Here is a 25,431-nt window from a genome sequence, read left to right on the forward strand (position 1 = left end):
ATTTATCTAGTTGACGTCGGGAAACCAATAAATGATTATTGGACTGAATAATTTGCTTGTAGATGCGTAGTTCTGTACGACCAAACATTTTATGGATTATATCAAATCACCATGTTTAATCAACCAAATCATTTGTGGGAATATAGTACACTTTTGTATCAATAAATATTCGGTTGTTCCAATCAAAATTCAGCGAACAAAGTATTTACTAGGCTCGAATGAATCCTTGGTTAACCGTACCTATGGTGAAAAAAGGCAGAAAAGAAAGCATTTAGTTATTTCAAGCAATTTTTGATTTAACGGGCCAGCTGCTTTTCTGAGTAGGTACACAAAGAAATTATACGTTAGGAAAAAAAATTTGATCGGCTTCTTTGACGACGATCTCTGCGCAAACTTATTCGTTATATTTTATTCATCATATCCATTTCCACTGATAAATTCACATTACAACGAAACTTGAAGGAGCTTTTATTGGGAACTTGACTTAACGATATACTGATATTCCAAACGCGATTGATGAATGATAAATGCAAAAACTCCAGTTAAGTTTCGCTAAAGTTTCTATCGGATTTAGAGCTTGAATAATAAGGTGAACGCAATGCCGATCAATCCTGTAAAAATTTTCCATCGTGCTGTTTATGGAGTTGAACCTATCCGAATATGATCATTCGAAGTTTATTTAACCTGAACAGAACACGGATTGAATAAAACGCTATCAACCTCACGATTAAATGCAAGTGTAAAAATGATGTATCGAAATCTTCGGTTTGTTTGACAGTGAGCCTCCGTCGCTGACTCCCAAATTCAAATTAACAATGTAGTGTGGCTATTTATAGACTTGCTTTGGAAATAGAAAATACAAAAAATGTTTCATCTCGTCCACATTATTTCTCTTAAAGTCGTTCCGTGTTGCTACCGGCTAGGTTTAACGGAGGTAGCGTCTGCCATGCAAATATGCACCTCCACACGCCTACTGTGTACCAAAATTTGCCGCCTACCAGCTCTGCAGGGAGCCCGAAACCGGACTTCCAATGGGGTATTTGGACATAATATTCTTTTAAACCATTAGGCGGATTTATTGTTTGGGAATTTATCAAAATCCCGACAATTCAATTGTAAAGACCGGTTATTTTTCGTCAAAGTCCACGCAAATTCTTTTCAAACGAAATTATGCGTCAAAATATTTAAATCTTCGCCAAAAGTTGATCTGAGGTTAGGTCAGGGTATTCAATATACATATTTTTTGCAAGCACACTTTCCCCGTTGATAAATTTTATTTCGATGCATTAGTCTCTTTTTTTTTAACACAGACAACAGCAAGTGTCGAATGAGATTCCACCGATCAATTAGTTTGGAATGCTTTAGAGTTATCGTAAAGTGAGATAACGAATATGTGTGAAATATTTTTCGCCAAAAGTGCATGATAGCTCATGTTTCAGCGGATGTTTCAATTATTTTTACACCTTAATTTATTCTGAATGCAGTAGAGCCATATACTGCGTGAAGTAAGGAAGCTTATTAGCATAAGGTGCTGTGATTTGAGTGGAATAACACGGTTGCGGTCTTGATTCAAACATTTTTGAAATCCTCGTATCTCAATATCCAAATTAAACATGGCGTCCAAGAAAACACCAAAGCAGTTGGAACATGTTTAACATAGGATCATCGACAGTTTTTTTCTCAGAATGGATTCCACTCGTTCCTGAAAACGAAAAATCGTCTGCACTTCATGCGCTGCATTGTACAGAATACACAATGCCGTGGCAATAATAAAATGATAATAATAAAAATAAACACAGATATTGATGGATATCGAAGGCACTTCGCTTGCCGCCAGAGAGCGTTCTGCACAAGGGTCGCCTCGCAGCCTTTGCTCGTGCCTCGTGCCCGATCGATACATCAGAACGCGTGGACGGTCGCAAGGCAAGACAGTGGGCGTCGGTGATGAAGGTGGTTGTGGTGGTGGTGTAGGACATCCCATGGCATAAAGAGGATAGGTTGATATCGGTGCGCGTCCTTAACTTTTTTGGCTTTAATCCTTATGGACTAGGATGTAGTTATGCCCAAAAACAGTACGAGGCATGCGATAGAATCAGGAACAAAACGTTCTCACGTTCGACCAACGGTGCGGGCGCCTCCGGCCGAGAATAAACATTATCGAAGTATACACATCGGTGTTGTCAACGGGAAACGATGGATCCAACTAAAAAAACGTCTCCGACTTGGCACTGACGAGGACCTAGCCGGACATTTGTTGGATTTAGGTGAATCGGCGCAGAGGTACGTAGAAAATTGTCACTATTCCAGTGCCCTTCAATGTCAATCCTTCACGGCATCTAACCCTCGTTGCGTTACAGGGATAGCTGTCACTCCGGCCGTTGCTTTCAGTGCGAAAGCAATGGCTGGCGGCGAAACGTCAAACGGGGATTCCCCGAATCCCCATATTTCTTGCCATCTACTGCAGGATACTATTTTCTTTCATTGAACAAATCAGTATTATGTACCGGCACGATTATCCCAATATCCCAATCGACTCAGAATCGGTGCACACTGTGTTGTGCTAAATGATATTTGTCCTGTTTATATGAATGAAAAGCATAAACCTTGTTTAGTTAATCATTGAAATTTTATTTATTCACTACTGACATCAATCTTCGCTTTTCTAAGGCTAAACAAAAGATGTCAGAATGGATTAGACTGGAAAGCAGATTGTGAAGATGAAGGAAACAGACCTAAATCTGTTGCCGTGGAAAACGAGGCTGACGAAGGTGAAGAGCCGTTGCGTCGAAGTCCTCGCAAGCAGTTGCTGCTGCCAGTGCCAGAGGCACAGTCATCTGTGCCAAAAACTGACAAAGTACCAGAGGCTGAAGCAGAATCGGAAACCTTGGAAAGCTTGAGCAAAGTACATGTTAGAAGGAGCTCCAGGAATAAACACCACAAAAGTAAAACCAAACACCATAAAGTCAAGCGTAGGAAGAGGAAACATTTGAAAGTATCGGATAATACTGCGGTAGAATTAGAAGAAGGATGTGTGGCACCTGAGCTTGTGACGCATCACAAGAGTCATGAAGACTCCATCGAAAAAAGAGAGAAAAGAATTAGCGACAATGACACAGACAGCTCCGCTAGTCACAAGGGGAACTCTGGAAAAGCCGAAGAACCTGAATTGCACGTAGATGTAGACAAGCCAAAGACTGAAGATGTAGATAAAGTTAGACTTGCTGAATGTGTACAGGGGACTGTAAACGGTTTTGACAATGCTCCTGAGGACAAAGAAATTTCGTGCAAAGAGACAGGAGTTGCTGATGATGCAGTTTTAAAAGTTGAGAAGAATGAGGGTAGTCAAATTGCAAATGATGAAGGTGAAAAGCTACCAGCTGTAAGCACAAGTAAACGAAAAACTGTAATTGGGTTCAAAGAAGCCATACAAGATTTGAGCAGGATGAAAAAGTCTGAAGAATTGAATAATTCAGACACAGATATGACTGGTGACAAAGTTGGTGACGATAATACACCTCAACTATCAAAGGTGGATAATATTCCAGATGAGCGAAAGTTGAGAAAGAAAAGAAAAAGAATTAGGTATGAAGCTGATCGAGATTGTAAAGATATAAAAAGTGTATCGGATGATGTCACAGATGAACATGTGCATAAGCATCGTAAAAGAAAACACAAACACACAGGCGAGCATAAGAATAAGAAACACCACGATGTTCGCAAGGCCCCTCAAAATGGAATTATTGTTCCTGATAAAAGTGTCATGCCCATATCTGTTATAGAAGATGCAACTCCAGTCGTCCCTGAAAGCATACTGATGGAAAATAACTCGGAAATCTCTTTGACTGAACCGCAGAGAGTAGCAATAAAAATAAAGCTTTGTCAAGAGTGTAACAGTCGGCATTTACAGGACGCCTGCCCATTGCTCAAGCCTCAGTATACCATTTTAGATTCTACCACATATGCTAATTGGTTAAATAAGCATGTGGATAATCCAGAAGTTCAGAAGACAGTCTGCTGCAAAGATCCGATGTCTGAAGGCTATGACAAACCACCTGATGATGGTTTTGAATCTGATGACGACCAAATGAACTCGGAGCAATCTAAACAGAGGATAAAAGTAGAAAGTGAAGAAAAGCAGCTGATCTTTGACAAAGATAGACCAATCTATGCCAGAGACTCCCTGCCAGAGTGTTTAGAACTGAAAGTAACCAGTCACGACCATGGGCTTGGGGTTTACGCTAAGAGTCGACTACCAATGTATTCCAGACTTGGACCTCTTGTTGGTATACCAGTTAAAGAAATGGACATACCTGATGACTTCTCAATGAGACATATTTGGGAGGTTAAAAAACTTTAACTTTCTTTTTACCCGCATAGTCAGTTTTCTCAGCTTATTCCTCACTGAGTTTTATTCTGCTTTCTTGCAGATGGAGCACAATGGTAAGACCTCGTATATCAGTACTACAGACCCATTGAGGAGTAATTGGGTTCGATATATGAGGCCAGCAGATACCAAGGAAGAAAGAAGTGTTATTGTTGTGGGCAAAGAAGGAGAGCTTCATTTGATCACTACGCAGAATATTTCTCCTGGGACGGAATTGACCTACTGGGCTGATTCTCAATCGTCTGCTTGGACGCGGAAAAATAAAATGGACAAAACTAGTAAGTAACACCATATCTCCACTGTGACTTACTATACTTGGAATAATTTACACAAATAATATAGAAATTTTCATGCAATAATGTATAAATTTCTATATTATATGCAGATTGCGGAGGTTGTAATCTGAACTTTGCTCATCCTATTTACTATCGGCTGCATTGCTGCATCTTTCATGATACCAATTACAGCCTTACGATAAGAAAATATCACTGCAAGGTAAAAAGAAATCTGTTTGAATATTGTGTCAAAAAGTTTGCTATGTAGTGACTTTCACAAAATCATATTTTAATCAGGTTTGTGGAGCTGCTGTTTTGGGAAAAGATAACATAATGAAACATGCGGCCGAGCTACATGCAGGTCGTGGAGCTTACCAATGCCAATATTGTAAAAAATTTTTCTTGAGACTCAATTACTTAGAAATGCATCGAACATATGGGTGTTCCCAAAACCCGCAGAGAGCAAGGCCACTTTGCGATTTTTGCGGCCGGAAATTCTGCCAGCCACAGAAATTGAAAGTACACATCAAAAGGATGCACAGTGGTAGGATTATTTCCAAGTGTTATGAAGTTTTATTTTGTATTGTCTCTAAATCTCATTCATTTTCTGCTCTGTGCAGATATGTCGGAAGTGCTTAGAGAATTTCAGTGCAAATTGTGTTTAAAACTACTCGGATCGCGAGCAGCTCTGCAGCGTCATATGAAAGAGGTCCATCACAAAGACGTTATTGGTGCAGCTACTTGTGATCGTTGCGGAAAGATGTTTCAGAACAAGAGTAATCTTAAGATCCACATGCTGACCCACAGTGGCGTCAAGCCTTTTAAGTATGTTAATTTATCAACTGCAATGCTATATCGATTGTTTGCTTAATCAAATTTTTTACGGCTCTAGGCCCAATCCTCGAACAAAATCCCCTCTGTAGAAATCCTCGTTGAAAAAACTCCCTTGGATAAAGTCCTTCCTGCAGAATTTATTCGAACATTTTGATTTAATTTAATTTAATTTAATTTATTTTATATATATATATATTTTTTTTTGACAGGGTCGATTTTAACCGAGGGTATTTTATACTGGAAATGTTATTGGGGAGGTTTTGTTCGGGGCGAATATATTCAGGGAGATTTAGACTGGCCACCAGTTTTTACTATTTTCACGATCAATACACCATACATTCTAGTCCGGTAAAATGACTGCTATTTTCGGTTCAATTTTCAGGTGCAAAGAAAATAGTTGTAAAGCTGCTTTCACCACTAAACAGTGTTTACAATTTCATTACAAGAAAGTACATGGGCTGACTGAAGAAATGATGCCCAAGATTGAACGCTCTGTCGCATATACATTTGACGCATATAGTGGAGGTCTTATAGAAGACACGGGCCGAGGAAAGACGCCCAGATTAAGCCGACAAAGTTCCCAGGTAAAGTTTCTCAGATACTGTGCATATGCAGATGCTGGTCAAGGGACTTTCAAAGCAAGCAGTGAAAGTATTTGTATTTTTTCATTTAGGATAACAGCAACAGTTTGCCGTCATTAGATGAATGCAGCTCAGAAAGTAGCTCGAAAGCAGAAGTACCAATAAAACTTACACAACCCGAATCTGTTGAGTATCAAAACAATGAAGATGATCCACCAGCAAAGGATGAGTTCGAGCATGATAATCATCAGCCATCCTCACCCCAGTCCAGTACACTGCATATAGTAGACAGCATAGAATCAAATGTTGAAAATATTCGACCCGAAACGGATTTGTATACAACCGCAAGGCTGCAAAGTAAAGGGAGTAAAAAATGGATGGGTGAATTCAACACGCCGACGACTTCGGAAATACCAGCTCAGCTTCAGTCTTCGTCTGCCCCACAAGACGTTTACGAATTTGAAGACAGGAAAGAAGAGGGGAAAATAACACAAACCCTGATCGATGAGTCTAAACTAGGATTGAATGTATATAGGCGAACGGAAAGCTCGAATGCTAGCTTGCTGGTAGAAGCAGCACTTGATGCAGCAGAAAGAGATATCGGAGCTGTTTCTAGTCCAATATTAGAAGATAATGACAGAGATACCAATCTATATTCAATTTCAACGCACTTACATTCGCCTATGCCTCAGAGATCTCCAGATACTCATTTGGATTCTTACATTCAGCAACAAGAGCTCATGTCGCCTACCCCAACTCCAGACAATCGTCATACACCACCGAGCCATTTACACATGGATTATCATTTGCATAGACCTGTGGATTATATGAACGCAAGGACTCACAACATGGAACAGTATTTACACCATGAAGATTTGCCGCGAGTAACGTCCCCAAACAATTATATTCATGTCCAAGACTTAGTGTCACCAGCTGCAACACCAAATCCAAGATACCAGGACGTGCATCATCACCAAGTTCCCACAGATAATTTATCGAGCGATGAAGGTGATTCCGTAGCTCAAAATTTGAGTCTATCCGTTAAAGAAAAGGATCCTCTACAATTGGATCTATCCACTTCTTATAAATATGACACAATAGAATCAGACTTCGGAAGAGAGAGAACCAATTTTGAGCCCCTTGTACTAAACAGCAGTGAACTGCAGGGGTTGGACATGTCGGCTCGAGGATTTCACCACAGTTTTGGTGCTCAGGTACAAAATGTTCGTTACCACCATCATCTTTACGAAATTACTGAAAGACAGAGCGTTGATCTCAGCAGAACGGGAGGCTACTCGATGTCCCCACCCCCTCCGCCACCATCTTATCCACATAATGATGTTCTCAGAGTAGTTAGTCTAGATTTAACTCCAGGTGGACGACACAGTGTAGACTTGAGTCTGTCTAGGTCTCATCACTTGCATGGAACTGGAACAAGATTGCTCACTAGCCCTCAACCATCGAGTGTTTCGAACTCGCATGTTGTGCCTGATACGATAGATGGCCGAATTATGTCGCCACCACCTCCACCCCCTGGATACAATCCAACTTACCCCGTTAGTCCAGCCCCGTATCATCCACCAAGACCCGGATATCATCATTACTCTGGATATTATTGATTTTTAAATCTTTTTTATTACGCTTTCAAAATCAAGTAGTTATTTTTGGAGAAAAAACTCAGTATTTAAGAAATCGCGATGATTATTGAATTAATACAAAATGAAGACCATTTCGAAAGACATTGTGATAATTTCCATTAAGATCATTAGGATCTTTTTCAATTTACAGAATTACTTTCACTACATATGAAACGAGGCAACAGAATCTTATTCCGATGAATATAAAAATATTGTAATCAGATATGATCCTTAACCCCGGATCAATGTTTGAAGCACTTGTAGACTTCTGGTTTGTAATATTAGTTACAGTGAATCTATATTAAATCTCTACTTCAAAAATTGTAAACGTCGTGCAAAAAGTAGTTTGCAGTAACTGCGCCTCACAATTTGTAACGTATGATACGGTCAGTGATACGTTTAGATTGATACACTTGATAACCAGTTGAAAAAAGTTGTTATCTAGCTTTTAGCATATATTCTTCTATTTAGAATATGTAATCTTGATATACACGGCTGTCTGGAGTTAACAAGTACACATGTAAATTTTATTAGATTACGAGTCTAATCTATTTATAATTTTTCCATGGTTGTAAATTCCATGTTGAAATTTCTTCTAGTCAAAGTTATAATTGATGCAATTTTTCAATACATGACAGGAGTTTTGAAGTTTAGTAATTTGTATTAATTATAAGCATTCAGAACGTTTTACGGCAGTGCGTAGGTAACTTTTAGTGTATAACAGTACATTAATTACTAGATAAAATAGGTCTAAGGTTGATACAAATATTTGCATGATTTTAACTGAAGTTCAAACCCTTCGAAAACTTCTATACACAAATTTACAAGTGAGGTTTCTATTTTTCACATTTTCTGCTTACTACCAAAGAAAATAATTTAAGGCAATAATTGGTGAGTGACACTAATTTGGTTTCAGTAACTCTAGAAAGAATCCAAAAATTGTTCACATCAGAGGAACTTGTGCAAATTCTATCAAGTAATCCATTTACCTTTGATCACTGCCCCATCAATAGTTAATATAACTCACTCAATGGAAGTACATAAAATTATCAAAATACCGTCAATTATAGTTATTCGCTATTTAAATTATTTACCATTAATAGAAATGGTATTTGAGTAAGTAAATATTATATTCTTTCATTTTCTTACTCAAATTTTGAATGCTCTCTTCTAAAATTTGCAATATGGTAGAATTGATATTCTGGGGTCGAGCTACTAGTTTTATTAGTAGAAATTAGAACTGAATTCTAAATATTTCATTTGTTGCAATTATTCGCAGTTAGGATCCAGTTTATATAAGATTTCGAGAATCTACATTTCTGCCAACTTAATTGTACTTATTTGTAGAAATGATATTTATTGAAGCGAATTCTCTTCGTCTCATTACCCATTGATTCTTATCTGTCAACACCAAAGATTTAAAATATTGTAACGTGTGTGCCAAATTATATTGCAAGGCATCTGTTATTACTATGTTTCTTAATTACCAATGGAGTTATTCTGTAACTTTTAGAATCAGTGTAAAAATATCACCCTTATACACCTTGTTTAAAAATATGCTGTTATTTTATGATTGTCAGGACCAGTATTGGAAATTGTTAAATTTTATTTTTCACTGTTTTGTATATAACCATTAGCATTCTACTAAACATACCTACCTATACCATTGTGATATGATTTTGTGATTTTATAATAATGTTATGGATATACTTTTAGTATATCTAGACATCTATTACTTTAAGGATAACTCCATGAATTCTCTCAAGTGTGATATTATTTATTTGTTAATTTATCTAATAGCAGTATGTGAATCTTATTTAATCAATTGTAATCTGTATATTGTGCATATAACATTAGATTAATTAAAGAGTGAAAATTTAAGATATTACTTCTAGAAAAAAACACAAATACAAAAAAAAAAACACTCAAATGAATAATGTTTACGAGTACAAAGTGTGGCACAGGATATATTTATATCAGGATTGATAATTTTAAGACATATACAAAAGAAAATATTGATAAACCTTACATTATGATGATTATACAGAAAAAAAATCTTATTCCTCCCAATAATAGTATTTCTTAATGTGAAATGATCAGTTCGATTAAGATAAGAGAGATGGTGTATCTCATAAAAGCCTAAAATACCGCTTTTTTAAAAACCATATTCAATGAAAGTTCAGCAAGACAACACGTCTAATATCATCAATCATTTTATTAAGCATCTAATTATTTTGATTTTTCGTCTTATGTTTGCCTTAATGAAAATTTTTTTTGTACGGTTTTTATTCTGTAATCAATGAAAACATTGATTATTACTCTAATTTGGATAAATTATAAGAATGGAACAAATATAAATTCCATACTCGCAAGAAATAAGCTATCAAAAAATTGAACCTCTGGATATTATATGCAGCAAACATAAATTTGACCTACGTATCGAATCGTTCAGTGATTATCTTATGATATATTATTGACAGATAATTTATTGTAATCTAACTATCTCGAAACTAACATATTTTTGTACAGATTTAATTTTCAATTTATGTGCAAAAAGAATCGAAACAATTTTCGAGCATGTGCGAATGTAAGCTTGGTAAACAAAAAAGCAAAAAATTTATTCTCAAAAAGGAAATAATAAACTGCTAACTATCAACGTTCAGTACGTCACTAATTTTGGTCTCAATTCTTGAACACGTTATTATTTATCTATTGTAGATACAAATTATCAGTATACGTGTACTAACTCGTTTACCTCGATTAATATGACCTCTTATAAGGTATACGTATTTTACACTTGTGCCTGTAATACAATAGAAGGTCTTGACACTTTCGTACGTAAATGGTCTGATGCACAATTATGCAGCAGTTAACATTAATGACCTTTCCAAGTCTGGTTTGAAGCTTAATGCCAGTCTACAGTATGCACATACAGATTATGGGTAATGACCTAACTGCTTGACTTGTCAACAAGTACTCTAGTTCGAAAGTGGCTTTTAGTTAAGACGGAGCTCATCTGATTACGGGAAGCAAATATTTGATGTTTTAAGTTGTTGCAGGTCCACGGAACATTAGTAATTATGATTGCTAGAAGAATTTTTATAGATTGGCGTACATCGCAATGGATTCACATTCGCAGACTGAGCTCTTCACGAATACCAGAAATGCCAGCATGTGATCATCAACCTTCTGTGTACCATGTAAAGTCACCTAAACCTTTGTATTAGCTTATCAAATTTAGAGAGTTGCCCACAGATACGAATGTGATATTAATGAATTACTATTCCATTCCGCAGGGTGAAAGCTATGATGTTGTGAAGAAGGTAATTTCCTCCCATGTTGCACCCTGTCAGGTTCCTTTCTACAAGAAACCGCTCATGATGTACGAAGGATATGGTCAGTGGCTCTGGGACCATGAGGGGAAGAGATATCTTGATATGTTTGCTGGTGTAGCTACAGTCTCTATCGGACATTGTCATCCGTAAGTTACCTTCACTGATTCCTACTTAAGTATTAAAATCACTTTTATCACATTGGGAGTTAACGAGTTAACTTTTGGAAACAGAAAAGTGGTATCTGCGGCGTCGCATCAAATGAGATGCCTTGGACACACGACACCGATTTATATGCAGCCTCGCTTACACGAGTATGTGACAAAATTGGTGGAAAAACTCCCGGAAGACTTGTCAGTTGTTTACTTGGTCAACAGTGGCTCTGAAGCAACGGAGCTCGCCTTTCTGATGGCTCGTCTTCACACCGGTGCTTATGACATCATTTCCTTGAAAAATTCCTATCATGGTGGTAGCCAAGCAGCAGCAGCCTCTACCGCAATGTCAACCTGGAGATATCCCGTGCCTCCACCTGCTGGATACATCCATGTTGGTACCTTTTCCAGTTTGGATTCAGATTCCCGTTTGGACTTTATAATATATTGAGAATAATCCCAATTTCTTTGCTGCATATCCAAATACTGTGAGCGGTAAGTTAGTTATAGTTAACATGGGGCACATTAGCAGCGTTACAAACCCTAATGTTAGTGTGCTTTCTGCTGTTAATGATATAATCAAATTACTTTCAATTGTTCAATAAGCAGGCAGTTTCTCCATTTGCACATTCCAATTAACGCTCCAGCTTTCTGCAGCATAGTATTAGTTGATAATCATTCATATGAAAAGCAAATTATTTTCATGATGTGTTTGATATCTTTTTGTTATAGGTCACAAACCCTGATGTCTATCGTGGTCCTTGGGGTGGATCAAGGTGTCGGGATAGCCCACTTGCACCTGGTCAGAGAAAATGCGAATGTGATGATGGAAATTGCGCTGCCTCTGATAAATACCTTGAAAAGTTAGAAGATATTTTCAGATTCAGCCTTCCAAATAACGGGCGAGTTGCTGCTTTCATAGCAGAGAGTATACAGGTGAGAATTATTGTAATAATGTAGCTATACACATACAAAGCACTACTGCCGCTATAAACCTAATTGCATTGTGGGTTAAAGGGTATTGGTGGAACTGTGCAATATCCTAGAACATACTTGCGTAAAGCTTACGATCTCATCCATCACCATGGTGGTATCTGCATTGCCGATGAAGTGCAAACTGGATTTGGTCGGACAGGAGGAAATTTCTGGGGATTCGAAGGTCATGGGGTTCAACCCGATATTGTAACCATGGGAAAGGGTATAGGAAATGGTTTTCCTATGGGCGCAGTCGTTACTAAACCAGAAATTGCCAGCAGTCTGAAGAAAGCTCTTCACTTCAACACTTTTGGTGGTAATCCAGTGGCCTGCGCCATAGGATCCGCAGTATTAAATGTCAGTATAAATTCACAACTGAATTCCATTGTGATATTATGTGTTAGTAATCAACTTGCCTGAAGCATAATGGATTTATTTTAATTACAAATTTAAGCAGTTTAGGCCTATTCGAATGTATTATTCACATCCGAGTTCACAAGGTCTGAAAGTCTGTATCCGGGTTATGCAGGCCTTGAATGGGAGCGAAGAAAATGCAGTTGTTATTTCGCTTGACCTCCAAAATGATTGATTCATTTGTTTATTCGAAACAAACAAAGTTCAAGCCTGTTTTAAAGGGATCCAAAGTAAGTGTCATCTACTTAAGGTAAGCTCATCGTTTTTTTTTCTGCATGTCATAGGTCATTGCCGAAGAAAAACTCCAAGAAAACGCGCTGCAAGTGGGGACTTATTTGATCGAAAGATTGGGGGCTTTACAATTGGATCATCCCTCGATAATTGGAGATGTAAGGGGGAAAGGTTTGATGATTGGCGTCGAATTAATTTGCAATCCAGAAACTAGAAAGCCACTGCCAGGTCCCCAAATGCTCAATTTATTTGAAGATATTAAAGATATGGGTGTGCTTGTTGGGAAAGGTGGACTTTACGCGAATGTGAGTTACATTATTTCTTTTAATTCACATTTCACTTTCATAGGAAAGGAAATGAATTTTATTGTGAAAATTATTCGAATGACCTGCATTTTTATAGGTACTGAGAATAAAACCCCCAATGTGCATCACAAAAGCGGACGCAGATTTCACAGTTGAGGTAATAAATCGAGCAATTAAGAAATCTAAACTTCAAAATTGGCAAAATAATGAGTATGTATTTTGTAACGGTATATGATAATCACACTGGTTATGCAAAATTATTTTATGTGGTTCTTTAATTTTTTTAAAATAATTTTTCATCCTAGAAACTAATTAATCAGATTTGTATTACTTTGCTGTATCTTTTATAAAAAATTCTACCTGCTCAATATTTACATTAACATTGAAAAAGACAGTAAAAAATAAGATTAGTAACAAAATATTTTATTATTTCATAAGCATATATACGTACAATTTGGGTAACACTGAAAACACAATACACATTTCAATTATCAATTAATTTGCCGAGAAAGGCATTTTATAACTTTTTAAAAATAAATAATTATTTGATTAAATTTAACTGTGAGTGAACGTTTTATGTTTCGAATATCCACCACAGTGAAAATATTTTACTCATACTAAACCTGACAGTTAACAAATATGCTACATGTGATACGTATATTATATATACATAAAATCCATTGTATATTCCAATTGATTTGCATAGTTACTGCTCAAGCGTTGCAATTTAAATAATGTACATATTTCATTAGTGGGTTTCGAAATTGACGCTACGAAAGCAGACCTACCGTATATGTATATTAGGGTGTTGAAAAAAAAAATTTTTTTCTTGGAATCAGGTTAATTTTCATTTAGGTCTAAAAAAACGCTTTATAAAATTTGAGCTCTTAATATTAATATTAAGAGCTCATAAGAATAACACAGGAAAAGTGGTTTTTGCTCTTTCTGATTTTTATAACTAGCTAACATGCGTAGGACAAAAAATTCACAGACATATTTTTATAGAGAATTGAACGCTCTACAAAAAAGGCTTTTTATCATTTTATGATACTGTTTTAAAAGTTATTTAAGGTTAAATAATTTTTATGGAAAATAGAAAAGTGCGATGCACAACCTCTTAATGCTAATATTAAAAGCTCAAATTTTATAAGGCGTATTTCTATACCTATACGAAACTTTTGAATCCGTTTCCACGAGAAAATATATATTTTTTTATCTCAACAATAATATATACCTATGCTAATGATTTTCCTTTTTTTTAGTGAGAAAATCTACACATATGTAAATGTGTAGATCAGAAATACGTATTTTATATTGACAACAGATGAATCGAGTACAAGCAATTATTTAAAACTTATTAATACATTAACGCGTATGCTATTTACTGTGATCATACAACTGTATATTGGATTTTCTTTTTTTTTTTATCGACTCAGAGAACAAACTAAATCTGATCATTGGGAGATTTTTACTTTTTTATTATATCATGTCAATTTCTAATCTGAAAAACTGAACGAATAGTCAAAAATAAGACTTTTTGGAAGCCCAAAATGTTGGAATAAGTATGTGTAAATTCAGAGATATCACAACTTTTGAAAATGCATAAAATCATCATTTCACTAAAACAATATGGTTATAAGAAGACACATAAAATTTAATAGGGTTTTCTAGTCTATAAATTTTCAGAAAATTGATATTTTTTTGCATATTATTGTAGCTACCTCTTTTAAGCATATTTTGGCCCAAAGCCAATGAGGGATTTACAAAATTTGAGAAGGTTATGAGCACTTGAGTGAAACAATGCATGGTGTATGCTTCAATAGAGCCAAGTTCAAGGCTAGAAAGATCAGCCTATGAGAAAGTTACGAATGCGGCGTAAGGCCTCTTGGATGCTCGAGGAATCGCCGATTAAGGGTAAGGAAAATTTCCATTTCATCTGATACAAAAAGGAACGTGAAAACCAAGGTCAAAATTTTAAACGCATTAACTTTAAATACGTTTATTTCGAAACTACATTTTTCAACCTGATTGTCACAAAATCACGAGTTCTGTTAAATCCACCGACTTCAAATTTAGTATGGACCTTCAATATATATCTCTCTATAGCCTGGACTTCAAAAATAACCAAATTATTATTATTACTATGTCTAAAAAATAGAAAACTTAAAAAAATACAGTGCAAAATTAAATTTCCCTTCAGACAGTCGGCATTTCTCTAATTTTTTTTTTTCTCTTTGGTCCCAGTCATGACATTCTTATTGATCAAGAAAATTGTTTTCATTTCTCTTTCGGATGAATGAGAGCACTGAAATCACGTCAACTGCTGCAACCCGTTTTTTGTTCATGGTCATATATTTAGAGGCCCATTACTTTTTTAATATTTATTTTTTTTAAGCAAATTTTTTTTGATTAGTTCTTGCAGCATCAATAAAAATGTAAAAAATGAATGGTAAATATGCAAATTTTTTATATTAACAAACCCGAAAAACCATCCATAATTTAAGCCTCTAGACTAGAATACCCTCTCAATTTGACAGAGTTGCACCACATTCATTGAAAAATAATTATTGCTACCGGATCCTATTTTTCTTCAAGGGTCTCGATCCTTCTTCAATAATCATACATACAGCTAATCCATATATTACTGCTATAAATAATAATCAGCATAATCTTTCTATCTCTTATACAAATTGTTTTTCAAGATGAAGTTGTTTAGCAATCAAAATATAATAGATTCCACGATCAAAAAGTACAAACAGTGATCAACTTTTGATTCATTATATTTATTGCTTGAACTGTATGTACAAGAGAATTTAATCGTGTGTAACCAATCAAATACATATTTTTTATTATAAAATAATTTCAAATATGCATGTCTGAAAAAATAACGCTGACACCATAGAATACTACACATAATAGCGAAAGTTTGTAACTAATGAGGGAAAACTATTGCAAGTCCAATTAATATACCAAAACTATTTTTACGGTGTCACTTATGATGTATACTAAACGATAATGTAATGGGTATAAGATAAGATTTCGCCTCAATAGTATAAATGTATCCTGTAAATTATATTAACATCTGTCATAAAACTGCGAATTAGTCATAGTATATGCTCAAGAGAGATCCAATCCTGCAAATATTGCCGGGTTATGATATATCACTATTTATTTTGATACTGGTTCCGGTAATTACTTAATTACTGTTGAATTATTTTGATCACTTCAATGTGACAAAAAACCTGTGTCTTTTCACAGACTCATAAGCATTTGAATAAACAGTATTTACATAATATATATAGCAAATGGTGAAGAGATCGAAATAAGGAATTTATAAATGAAGAAAAAGCGTTAGTAAATGCAAATTCATTTCTTTTGGACCAATATGTATAACATGACAACAAAAAAAAAACCATAAATCAATAAATTTATGTTACACCTGTGTAATGTAAATTGGGAGTTTAGCTATTTCATCAGTCGGTGTATAGAAAATTGTCGATTAACAAACGCCCATTTACACCATCAGTAAAGTTTGGCACATATTTTAGAAATATTTGTAGAACATGCTTTGAGAATTTGGAGATCATGTCGCCAAAAAATTCATTTACGTTTTCATATTTTATTGGGTATTGCACTTAAAAATTATTTGTAAAATGTGATTGTTACCTTATTTATCGGCTCTGATGACATGGCTTTTGTTGTTCAATGATCGGTATCTGAATATGTAATGAACTCAAAATCCTGAAAGCTTTTGCCATTGCGTTAGAATCTCGTTTGTTCAGAATCTTAGATTATTATCATTGTTAATCACTTGTGTTTCCATTCTAAATATCCACCATTACCTACCTAACCACTGTTCCTATATTAATTCTGTAAAATCTTTATTCTGTATAATACAGATATCACGTTATGACATTTCTACTTATTTTCATTTTCAAGGACAGTGCAAGTTACGTTGATTTTCTCGTACTGACTTTGTTACGAGCTAAATGCTTATGCAGTAACAATATGTACATAATGTTTTCCAAAAAATCGTAAGACATTTGTACATAAAACAAAAGTTCTCTTACTATAATATCTTATGACAGCATGTATGTGGCATACATATTGTAAGATTTCAAATATTTCTCCAAAATGGAAGAGATTACCTATTTTGAAAGTAATGCAATCTGTAAATTATGAAAACTTGGCAGATTTAAAATTACCTTGAAATAGTACTTGACTTTTATGATTAAGCGATGAAATTGGATAGAACCATTTTTGAATCTGGAAGAGTTTCAAGAAGAAAATGCGGAGTATCAGCCATTGATGCCAGGTCAGCTTCCAGCAATGCTAATTGTAATTCTCGGCGTGCCTTCTGTACTATGTAAACCATCAGCGAAACACCAATGAGAATCTAAGAAATAAGTAATGGATATAAAATTTTATTTAAAATTTTAGTTTTTAGTCATATAAAATAGAACTTTGTATCAGTTGAGTTAAAAAAGTTGCCAAATGTTGCAAGTATTTCATTGTGCTGGAATTTCAATACAGCAAATCTCAATTGGATTTTATTAATGTTGAAGGTTGACAGAACAACAGATTTTATGTGTATTCATCAGAGCAGTTAGATAGTTAAAGAGCAAAACACAGGTCCCAACTTTGACATGATTCAATTTAAAATTACTACTCAGCTGTTCAAGTTAAAAAAAGTTGTCAACAATGGACACTTAACTGCTTGAAAAGCACTCCTCTCTTTTTTACTTTCCCATATACCTTTGAATACAATAGACTGTGTAAACTGGGATAAAAAGATGTTCGTAAAGAAAAGAAAACATGGTCATTACCTGGAAGCAAAATACTGTGTATCCTGTGGCTGCAGTGGATCTATCCTCAAGCACATCCTGCATAGATCTTAAACTACTTCCCAAATAAACATTTATCAACTGAGCAGGAAGTAGGCCAAGCGCACTAGCTAGGTGATATTGAAACCCGGTAATATTGCTTACCTGGAAAAAAGTTTATGGAATAGTGAAAGGTAGTAATCGCAATATCACCATTTGTTAAACTAAACCACTAAATATAAATAATTTTAGAAGAGAATCACAATTTATTCTGAACTTCATTAAAATTGCTGCACGTCCCAATGGATTGATGTTATGGGTCGATCAGTCAAGCAAGCATAGACTTAACATGTCAGTCTTATCTTGAGTAACCGAAATGTGAGTTGTGATGATCTGAGCAATTTATAAGGCTTTACCTTTATCGGACTTGGGCTTACCGCAAATATGGTGTTTTGAAGGCCAAATGGAATTGGCGTGAGCCGGGCAAAAAGGACAACTTTAAATGCCTGAGGGCCCGATATTACTCGTAGGATTGCTCTCGCTGTGTCGCTCTGGAGTAGAGCTCCGATCGGCAGCCTTGAAGACAACGCACCTAGTGTGCCGTGGGCAATGGCTATGCCTAAATTTGCTGCCAGTATAACCATAGTTATGCCTTTTATAATGCCGAACAAGTAGCCACTGGCGACTATTAGAAACAAGTAGCCGATGACTATGGGAAATGAGACAATAGTGAACAGGCCAATGAAAATAATCGTGACAAGCCAAGGGTTTTGGTGTTCTATCCAATAGAGCAGTATTTTTATATAGTCGCGACATATGAAAACTATTGCTCCAAGAAAAGCTAGCGTCGCAACTGTGATTAGTATGTAGCACAGAGAATTTGAGTTCAAGCAATTGCAACGTATCGTATTGCTGTGCGAGTTTTTAAACGTTCTTACTCCACTGTCACCACTTTCAATGCTAATTACATCCATCTTAACTGGGTTTTCCTCTTACTACTTATTTATCGTTTGCTTGTCTATTTATATTTGTTCACTTTGATTGCACCTTTATTTAGTTGATGTGAAATTTGTTCGAGGTCTAGCCGGTAACTTGACACGTATTTAAATTCAATACTAAATGTCTTTGACTGTAATATTTACTGTTTCCTTGTGCGAGTAAAGTAACTCTTTCGTAACTCCGCGGTTCGCCATTGCAGCAATGATTTGTATTGTAACTTATTCTTGGAGGATGAAGACGTCAGATAGAATGGTCTAACCTCGAAAACGGGCTCTGCATTGTTCAGGTTTTATGTATGTACGGTTTAAACAATTAAATGAGGTATAGCTAACGATTCATTCGATCAGAGGGGATACCAACTCCACCCACACACACGCCTGCCGCGAATACGCAAACACCGATTGCTGTTGTATGATACCAGCTGATGGGCATCAAACAAGCGAAGGAAGGGCGTGGGGGAAAGGGCAACATCACGGTTGTCATGGAAACCTGTAAGAGACGCTGAGTACAACACAACACGTCATGTCATACATTGGGATTGAGCTGTCAGACGGCGGACCTGCCGGGCTCGGAGTTTTGAGCTAAGTTGAAACGGCCGAACAAACGTGTGTCTGCATCAGACGTAGACGTCTCACCGAAAATGGATGCCCTGGACGACCTGGAGGACGATTTATTTGGGACGTTATTAAGGAGGAAAAATTCTTCTGCTGGACCAAAAATTTCGAAATCTAACACACAAGCCACTTCTGGTATAAAGAAGAAAGTTGTGTTTCATGGTTCGCTTTTAACTTTTAATTTACGTATTATTTTCGTGTAGAAAAATTGTTTGTCTTATAGTAGTTGTTCATCCACAACGATTAATTTTTTACAGATGTAATTTGGACAATGAATGGAACGTATTTCAATTAACCTATGTTGTTTAATTATTATGTATCGGAGAGCTAAAGATATGCAACCTTTCATAGTTTAATTTAATTTAATTATACTGAAACAAATAACAGTTCTTGTTGCATAATTATTGCATAATTAATCAATTAGCATTCCAGTTGACTAGACACATGTCATTCCCTTGATAAATCTTAATTAAAGGTAGCGTAGTTTGGTTGTGTTGCTAATAATGTCTCATCCATTATTATGATTTCATTCAAGATGTGTATTGTGGATAGTAAAAATAGCAACATGTATGACTTCATAAAAAGTATTTCTTGATTATATTCCATTTACAGACTTTAATGAAGATGATCCATTGGGGGATCTGCTCTCAGAGGAGGAAGACTCCCAGCCCAATACTGGTGCCAATATAAAAGGAAGTATCATGTCAGATTTATTTGGTATAAAAGGAAATGATGCTTTGGAATCAAACACTCACCAAAACAAATCTCAACCGAAGTTAATTTCATCAGTCGACAATGTAGTAGCAGCAGCTGACAAATTATCAGCAAAGTCAGGTGATCAGAGTGGACCATCAATTTCAACTGAAATTACTCAGGAGATACGCAAAGCTATCCCCCTTCCACGAAGTAATATACTTACCAATAATGCAGTAGCAACCAGCACTACTGATAGATCTGGTAAAGCTGGGGACAAGTCGAAAAAATCATATCTGATGGAGGATCTGTTTGGTAACAGAGCGAAGGATAAGGTTCCACTTAAAGATACGACTGTTGCCGGATTAGATATATCAGAGATTCAAAAAAAGTCTGAGCAGTTGTCAAAACCAAATTCCATAGGATATGCGCCTACCCTTTCTGCTCCCAGAGAATCTCGCAGAAGTAGGAGAAGCTCTGGCGGGATTATAGATCCTCTCGGGATGTTTTCTTCCCCAACTTTGGCATCCGAGACATCTACAGTACAGAATACCGAGGTAGGCACAGCATAGATTAGTAAGATCTGCATTGTGGAATGACTTACAATTTCATTCACCCATCACTATGTCAGGTAACCGCATCGAAATTGGATTACCCATCATCCTCTGGACTAAAGGATGCTAGAACGATAGTTGGTGAATCTGTTAAAAGCAATCCAGAGTTACCATCCGATGATTTACCTGAGTGGCTAGGTGGTTCGAAAAAGTTTAGCAAAAACGTTACGCCGGCCATAACGAAGTCTGGGGACAAAACTTTGAATACTGCTCACGCATTAGACACATCACGCGATCAAGGAGTTGAGAATCCTGAAGATCTTCCAGCTCAATCAAGCTTGGATCATTTACAAAATTATCCTGGACATTTGTCGTTGATGACTGGCATTCAATTTGATCAGCAGGCAACAATGTTATCCCTGCAACAACAGGAGCATGAGTTGAGGACAGCAGTGACGTTGTCTCGACAAAGTGAGCAGTTAAATAAGATGATTGAAAGCCAAAGAGGAAGGCTTAATGATCAAGAGAAACAGTTTAGTCTACTCATAAAACGTCAAATTGACCGACAAGAATTGCTTGAGGCACAAATGAAGGCACAGCAAGATCGTATAAATAGCCACCTTCAGGTACACATTATTATTTCCTTTTCTGTTCTTTTTGTTTTGAAATACAAAATTTAACTCTTTCACGAAATAAAAAACGAATGAAAACACTGTGTCCATTTTTTAGAAAAATGAATTTCGCAAAAAATTATGTAACTTTATCTACAACCTTCAACAGCCAAATAATTGCTTCAAGTGTTATATTTACATTTCGCATGATGTACATACATACATATCATACCTATTTTTATTTCAGGCATTGTTAGCACAACCTATTTCTGTCCCCTTCATGCCACCAACGATTCAGAACAACGATTTAAATAAAGGCAGTGATGAAAACAAAAAAGATCAGAACACATTAGAAGTAATTATTCGTAAATTAGAAACCGAGAAACTTGACTTTGAAAATATTATTGATAAATTAAAAGATCAGCACTCAAAAGAAATCAGAATAATTGAAGAGTCTTATATGTAAGTAATTTCATCATCACAAAATTTTTCCAAATAATTTTAGCAAGCTGATAATGCTGTATGTCATAATTTAAATCAACCACACATTTATCACTTTGGTTGTTCTTTACTTCCAGGCGGCAAATAGAAATAATGAATCAAGGATCAGTGAGATTAGAGAAGCGCTTGCGCCAGGATGTAGAATCGGCAGAAGCTGATTATGGGGCTAAAATACAGAAGATGAAAGAAGAGCAAGAAAGTCTGAAAATAGCACATGGTGAGGAATTAGAAAACCTTAAGGTACAATGCTAATCTCACATAAAAATTTGGACTTGTGACTAATATTTTTTTACACCACTTATTGTCACTTATGTAATAATAAATGTAATAGTAATTGTGCTTTTTGTAAAATTTTAACGAATTACGTGAATTTTTACAGATGGAACACATAAAACAAATACAAGAAATAAGAAACCAGCAACATCGTAATATACAGCTGGTACAAAATGAGTATATAGAAACTATTCAAAACATCAGTAAGGCCAAAGAGATTGAACAACAAACTATAAATAGTGCCACCATTCAGACTGCAACTCTTAGTGACACACTGGAAGTCATGAAAAATACAATTAGCGAGATTGAGGAGTTGAAAATTAAACTCGAAAATAGTATGGATGAAAGTAACAAAGCCAAGGAATATATTCTAAAGCAGCATATTGACGAAATAAAAGGTACAGATCGAGTGACCTAGACACTTCAATGTATCGCTAATATTGACCTGGATTATTAATATTTTAGATTTGAAAGAGCATTTAAAGAAACAACATGAAGCTCTAGAAGTAGATCGTAAGGACTTGGCTGAAGCCCTGCGGCATTTGGATGGTGGAACTGTACGTTTGATATCTGAATTTGATAGACATACTGAGGAAAATTTAGAGGCTGAAAACAGACTTAAAAGTAGAGAGGAAACACTTATTCGGGACAGAGAGTTGCTGGACCAGCATATTCAGTGGGAGCGCAATCATATACAAGTAAGTCATCCAAGTGTATCAAGAAAATATATCTACATGTATTTCCACCAGTACGGTGATAACATTTTTCTTGATTCAAAGGTAATGAAAGAAACATGGATCAGAGAACAGGAGCGCCAGATTAAGCAACTCTCTGAAGAACGGAATAGCATCGCAACAGAGAGAGCAAGACTAGAAACAATTCAGAGATTAAAATTCGACAACGACGATGTAACCAAAGCTGAGGTAGGTATCGATATTTATTACTTATTACATGTGCAAATTGTACAGTAATAAAGATATTTTGCTTAACTCTGGCAGCTTGAGGCTACTCTTTGCACAGCACGTGATGCCACTAATTTGGCCAACCGAGAAAGGCAGAAATGGAGAGAGAGGCTAAACGAACTTCAGATAGAAAAACAGAAGATCAAGGAAAAAGAAAATGCTTTAACACTCCGTGCCAGAGAACTCGAAGATTTGACTCAGGTTATAAACTGGACTATACTTAATTGCTTGTGATATGTAGAACCGCTTGGTAACTTAATGGTGTAATAATGTATTCTATATTTGCTTTCCAGTCAGCTTTAGAAAAACGAGAAGAAGGTCTTAGAGCATTGAAAGAAGCTCACCATCTTGATGAACAGCACAAGGCATACTTTGGTCAGCTACAAATGCAATCAGAAGCATTGGCACAAAGAGAAAACAAACTTGCAGCTGAGAAATTAGCTTTGGCACGGTATATACGGATTTTGGGGCTAGAAAAAATGTAGTGCTTGCATTTTGGCTTCTCACGTTCTTGTTTTTGAGTCATTATCAATTGATAAAAACTTATATTGTTTCCTTGTTAGAGAAAGATTGGCATTGAGGATGAATCAACCAGAGAAACCTGAGAAAGATACAGGCGGGTCAGAGTTCCATACTGAACAGCACTCTCAATATGCCTTGCAATTCAACAATTTTCATGATTCCCAAATAATTACAACGCATTTTAAGGTAATATACAAAAAAGGCAATTAGTATTTGTCTTCGTTCAAATTGTATATGGAGAAATGTCTTCACATATATGATACGTCTCATTTTCAGGACATCGTAGATCCACGTTTGGTGCTATTAAAGTTAGGCTTGGATAACGAGCTAGACGTGACCGATGACTGTCTAGGAACTGTGTAAAATATTGGTCAATAGGTGAATAAATACAAAATCTATAAGAATCCTAATAATTATAGGTTTTGCTTTGACGAGTCAACATTTCAATAAGATATAATCATGTATTATCCATTTGTTACAGTTGGCCAAGTTGTTATAAAAGTATAAAAAACTGTTGTAAAATTATGTAATTATGCAGCATCACACTTTCAATCTTTCTTCATCTACAAGCCTGGATCCTCATCTGAAATGCATTAAAATATTTTGCTTGTGTCCGACCTGATTATAAGCTGTATAAACCGTTCAGTGTCTTTAAAGCATGGTAGTAATAACACTCACCGCAAGGGAGAAGGCAGTGGTTTGTTATTATTTCCGTGTTCTCCCTAAATGTTCCTACTTGATCAACGCGAATTTTACACCGGCTCAATTCTTGATTCACAGACTCACCATATGTGTTCTAAGTGAAAATACAGATGTAACACAAAGTCAATTTTGCATGTAAAATACTATTTTGACAAGCAGAAATGCTATTTCATTAGATATAAACAAAGATATATGACTTACAATTTTCTTATACATTTGGTTTACGTCTACTTCATTTTCTGGCTCAATAGATTTTTGAATTTCCGAAAATTTGTTGACAAAATTAATGGCGTCAGATACGAAGTTGATAGCTTCTCTAGAAAATTGAGTGAACAAGTAGAAGCTGTATTGTGACAGGTTTAGAGTTACTTAATAATATTCAATACAGTATTAATGTAAAATATAGTAGATTTACTGACTGTTTATATTTATACGTAACTGGCAACTTAGGTGCATTGTCTTTTGAGCCATCAATGACTTTTTGCAATCCATGCTTCTGCATAACAATACTTTTTAAATTTTTATTAATATTCTCTTTGATTTGGAGCTGTCTGTCTGTAACATACGAAATGTCATTCATTTATTGCAAGTTCAAACGCATGATATAGGCACATTATCTCGGGATAATCACCGTGTAAACTTTGCAGTTCCTTCAGTTTTACATTTTGTTCAATCTTGATAAGAGTCTCGCGATTCAAGTCATTGTCATTCTCTAACTCTCGGTGACGGCACAGCAAGTTTATCACTAAATCTGGATTTTGATCTGCGACTTCCATTTATATTATTTTCAACGATCATTCGATAATAATCAAGACACGCGCTGGTCAATCTTAACCTATAAACTTCAAACAAAATTTGAATTCACATATGACCAAGAAGCATATGACCACGGGTACCACGGGCCTACTAAGTCACTAAGACCACGGGTATAAACACAGGGCTGAGTTCAGAAACCTTACCCGAGTGACTCAAGTATCGTCGTGTCTTTGTTTAATCTCATGTATTAGACAGAGACAGTATGATATCCGAGTTCACTCGGGTAAGGTTTCTGAACTCA

General features: G+C 35.8%; 5 protein-coding genes across 9 annotated transcripts; 3 read left to right on the forward strand and 2 right to left on the reverse strand.

Annotated features, from left to right (window-relative positions):
* Nucleotides 1-1,828: 1,828 nt before the first annotated feature.
* Nucleotides 1,829-9,664, forward strand: LOC124213397 (uncharacterized). Its single transcript, XM_046614714.2, has 8 exons — nucleotides 1,829-2,280; nucleotides 2,668-4,342; nucleotides 4,428-4,662; nucleotides 4,770-4,879; nucleotides 4,957-5,203; nucleotides 5,280-5,484; nucleotides 5,876-6,077; nucleotides 6,167-9,664. Exons 1-8 carry the CDS (start codon nucleotides 2,060-2,062, stop codon nucleotides 7,691-7,693), a joined length of 4,422 nt encoding a protein of 1,473 aa, XP_046470670.1. The 5' UTR covers nucleotides 1,829-2,059; the 3' UTR covers nucleotides 7,694-9,664.
* Nucleotides 9,665-9,807: 143 nt separating this feature from the next.
* Nucleotides 9,808-17,138, forward strand: LOC124213401 (alanine--glyoxylate aminotransferase 2, mitochondrial). The gene is made up of 7 exons (XM_046614728.2): nucleotides 9,808-10,911; nucleotides 11,008-11,192; nucleotides 11,277-11,589; nucleotides 11,928-12,131; nucleotides 12,213-12,527; nucleotides 12,869-13,120; nucleotides 13,218-17,138. The coding sequence occupies exons 1-7, from the start codon at nucleotides 10,792-10,794 to the stop codon at nucleotides 13,353-13,355; spliced, it is 1,527 nt and encodes a 508-aa protein (XP_046470684.1). The 5' UTR covers nucleotides 9,808-10,791; the 3' UTR covers nucleotides 13,356-17,138.
* Nucleotides 15,269-19,371, reverse strand: LOC124213404 (transmembrane protein 64). The gene is made up of 3 exons (XM_046614733.2): nucleotides 18,381-19,371; nucleotides 17,947-18,108; nucleotides 15,269-17,516 (listed from the first exon to the last, which is right to left on the reverse strand). The coding sequence occupies exons 1-3, from the start codon at nucleotides 18,915-18,917 to the stop codon at nucleotides 17,352-17,354; spliced, it is 864 nt and encodes a 287-aa protein (XP_046470689.1). The 5' UTR covers nucleotides 18,918-19,371; the 3' UTR covers nucleotides 15,269-17,351.
* Nucleotides 19,244-24,474, forward strand: twy (twitchy). 5 transcript variants are annotated; one of them, XM_046614717.2, is made up of 13 exons: nucleotides 19,244-19,718; nucleotides 20,169-20,806; nucleotides 20,881-21,429; nucleotides 21,662-21,876; nucleotides 21,993-22,155; nucleotides 22,295-22,586; nucleotides 22,654-22,886; nucleotides 22,968-23,111; nucleotides 23,187-23,351; nucleotides 23,444-23,631; nucleotides 23,714-23,858; nucleotides 23,949-24,050; nucleotides 24,154-24,474. In XM_046614717.2, exons 1-12 carry the CDS (start codon nucleotides 19,583-19,585, stop codon nucleotides 24,033-24,035), a joined length of 2,955 nt encoding a protein of 984 aa, XP_046470673.1. In that variant the 5' UTR covers nucleotides 19,244-19,582; the 3' UTR covers nucleotides 24,036-24,050; nucleotides 24,154-24,474. The 5 variants fall into 5 exon arrangements, with proteins under 5 accessions (XP_046470673.1, XP_046470676.1, XP_046470671.1 ...); XM_046614720.2 differs by having other exon boundaries at nucleotides 20,169-20,390; nucleotides 20,487-20,806; nucleotides 23,949-24,474; XM_046614715.2 differs by having other exon boundaries at nucleotides 23,949-24,474.
* LOC124213406 (uncharacterized) lies at nucleotides 24,114-25,420 on the reverse strand. The gene is made up of 5 exons (XM_046614736.2): nucleotides 25,006-25,420; nucleotides 24,794-24,929; nucleotides 24,576-24,690; nucleotides 24,351-24,468; nucleotides 24,114-24,255 (listed from the first exon to the last, which is right to left on the reverse strand). The coding sequence occupies exons 1-5, from the start codon at nucleotides 25,148-25,150 to the stop codon at nucleotides 24,236-24,238; spliced, it is 534 nt and encodes a 177-aa protein (XP_046470692.1). The 5' UTR covers nucleotides 25,151-25,420; the 3' UTR covers nucleotides 24,114-24,235.
* Nucleotides 25,421-25,431: the final 11 nt, after the last annotated feature.

The sequence above is a fragment of the Neodiprion pinetum genome, chromosome 2 (assembly GCF_021155775.2).
Source record: "Neodiprion pinetum isolate iyNeoPine1 chromosome 2, iyNeoPine1.2, whole genome shotgun sequence".
NCBI classification, from domain to species: domain Eukaryota; kingdom Metazoa; phylum Arthropoda; class Insecta; order Hymenoptera; family Diprionidae; genus Neodiprion; species Neodiprion pinetum.